This window comes from Dromaius novaehollandiae, unplaced genomic scaffold, assembly GCF_036370855.1.
Source record: "Dromaius novaehollandiae isolate bDroNov1 unplaced genomic scaffold, bDroNov1.hap1 HAP1_SCAFFOLD_31, whole genome shotgun sequence".
Lineage (NCBI taxonomy): Eukaryota > Metazoa > Chordata > Aves > Casuariiformes > Dromaiidae > Dromaius > Dromaius novaehollandiae.
Genome location: NW_026991289.1, coordinates 4,065,880 through 4,068,543, shown reverse-complemented (window position 1 = coordinate 4,068,543; position 2,664 = coordinate 4,065,880). Strand labels below are relative to the sequence as shown.

Sequence of the window (2,664 nt, the reverse complement as noted above, 5' to 3'; positions counted from 1 at the left end):
AGCCAGGGACCTTTAGATCTTGCTCCAGATGCTCTCCCAGGTGGGCTCGTTCTGCCCTGCCCCAGGTGCTCTCGGGCCCGTGCCAGCTGTGCCAGAGTAGAGGTTGAGAATTCATGGAATCACAGAGGAATTTTGGTGGGAAGGGTCCTCTGGAGATCTGCAGTCCAACCTCCCACACAAAGCAGGGCTGGTTGGAGCCCTCCAGTATTTTCTGGCCATCACTGGACTGTGCCTGACCCCCGTTTCTATCCCCAGACCCGCTCTGCTCCTCTTATGCAGCCACTGCAGGACGGCACCTCTCATCAGTGGGTTCCTGCCCCGCCTGCCTTGCCGGCACCCTCAGCTCCTGGCTCTGCTTCCCGTACAGAGCAGCCCTGCTGTGGGGCCACGGGCCATGCTGATCGGGGTGGGAAGCAGACCCAGCTGGACAGGGATCACTACTGCTAATACTGCTGGCACCTGTCTGTGCTCATGGACAGTGCTCAGGGTGACCCCAGGGCAGTGGCAATGGCAGATGCATTTTTCTCTCCAAGACACTTTCAAGCCCGGTTCCACTTCCTTCTCATCTCTCCCAGTCACTCCTCTGACCTTGCTGGCCATTCCCACACCCTCTCCCCTGTTCTCCTGCACAGCCCTGAGCTGGTGGTGCTGCTCTGCAGAGCGAGGGGGCTGTGAGGCCACGGGGCCACAGGGTGACTCTGCACTGGCCGTGCTGGTCAGGGTGGGAAGCACACCCAACCAAATGAGGATCATGGCCTCTAATCCCTCCAGGGGACTGCAGATGTGGCAGGTGCTTGGAAAGACTATGGAGCATTTCCAAGGGTGCTAGTTGTGTCCAGGGGTGCCTCTAGATCCTGCCCCTGGTATTTCATTGGTGATGACATGAATCACTCTCCAGTCTCTCTCTCCCGTGCCAGCTGGGTCCCCACTGCCTCTCCTGGGATTGCAGAGTCCTCCATTGCCCCCAAATACCTGGGTTTAGCACTTTACCTTTAGGTGACTCCACCTTGGACAATCTCTCCCTCTATGAGGCTCCACTTACTGCCCACCCCAGGCACACACTGTCTCAGGAGATCCCCTGGGCTCTCCTGGCACCTCCAGCTTCCCCTCCAGAAGGATGGGCATCTGACACTGTGCTTTAACGTGTGGGACAGCTCTGGGTATATAAATCTGTGACCATTCATCCCCTCCACTGTCATTGGACACTGATTGGGGAGTCCTAAATCCAGCCCTTGGGCTCTAAGAGATGATTACATGATTATGAGCTTTTTGCTCTTGAACCCATGGAGAACCCAACCAGCTACAGCCCGTTTTGGCATGATTTCCCTGGGCCTGTTCTTGACACCAGCTTTGGAGGAAACCCAGCCTTCAGGCACTGCACCAGGAAGAACCTACTTTATTACAGAGATACTGTGAGGGAGTCAGCTCTGACCAGTGTTAGACACAATTTTATATGGGCACCAGGTGAGACAGAGCAGTCTCAGTAAAGGTGGAATGCATCCAAGCATTTCCGCAGCAACATGATTACAAATACTACTACTACTACTAACAATACTACTAATAAAACTAAAGTGAACAAACAATGCTCTGTCGTGGTAAGGGTTACAGTGGGAGTCATTTGTGGAGAGCAATGGCAATGTTACCACTGCTGAAAAATGTCCATGAAATCACTTTCCTCAGGGCATCCTTGAGCTCCTTGTTCCTCATGCTGTAGATGAAGGGGTTCGCTGCTGGAGGCACCACCGCGTACAGAATGGCCAGAACCAGATCCAGAGCTGGGGAGGAGACGGAGGGGGGTTTCAGGTAGGCAAACATGCCAGTGCTGATGAACAGGGAGACCACGGCCAGGTGCGGGAGGCACATGGAAAAGGCTTTGTGCCGGCCCTGCTCAGAGGGGATCCTCAGCACAGCAGTGAAGATCTGCACGTAGGACAGCACAATGAAAATGAAACACCCAAAGGCTAAACTGGCACTAACCACAAGAGCCCCAGCTTCCCTGAGGTAGGAGTGTGAGCAGGAGAGCTTGAGGATCTGGGGGATTTCACAGAAGAACTGGTCCACTGTGTTGCCTTGGCAGAGTGGTATTGAAAATGTGTTCCCAGTGTGCAGGAGAGCATGGAGAAAACTACTGCCCCAGGCAGCTGCTGCCATTCTGACACAGGCTCTGCTGCCCATGATGGTCCCGTAGTGCAGGGGTCTGCAGATGGCAACATAGCGGTCATAGGCCATGACTGTGAGAAGAGAAAACTCTCCTCCAAACAAGAACACAACCAGGAAGACCTGGGCAGCACATCCCGAGTAGGAAATGGCCCTGGTGTCCCACAGGGAATTGACCACAGATTTGGGGACAGTGGTGGAGATGAAACTGAGGTCGAGGAGGGAGAGGTTGAGGAGGAAGAAGTACATGGGGGTGTGGAGGCGGTGGTTGCAGGCTACGGCTATGATGATGAGGCCGTTGCCCAGGAGGGCAGCCAGGTAGATGCCCAGGAAGAGTGAGAAGTGCAAGAGCTGTAGGTTCCACGTGTCTGTGAATGCCAGGAGGAGGAACTTGGTGAGGGAGCTGCTGTTGGACATTTTGCTATCTCCAGGCATGGGGAACTGTCCAAAGAAGAAAAGACATTGACAAGTCAGGAGAGACTTTTCAAGCAAAAAAGGCCCCAAATT

At 54.4% G+C, this 2,664-nt stretch overlaps 1 protein-coding gene across 1 annotated transcript; it reads right to left on the bottom strand.

Moving 5' to 3' along the window:
• Positions 1-1,713: 1,713 nt before the first annotated feature.
• Positions 1,714-2,199, bottom strand: LOC135325588 (olfactory receptor 14J1-like; the record flags this gene model as incomplete). The annotated part of the gene is made up of 1 exon (XM_064503688.1): positions 1,714-2,199. A coding segment is annotated over one exon (486 nt), but the record flags the coding sequence as incomplete, so codon positions are not given.
• Between the last annotated feature and the right edge of the window lie 465 nt (positions 2,200-2,664).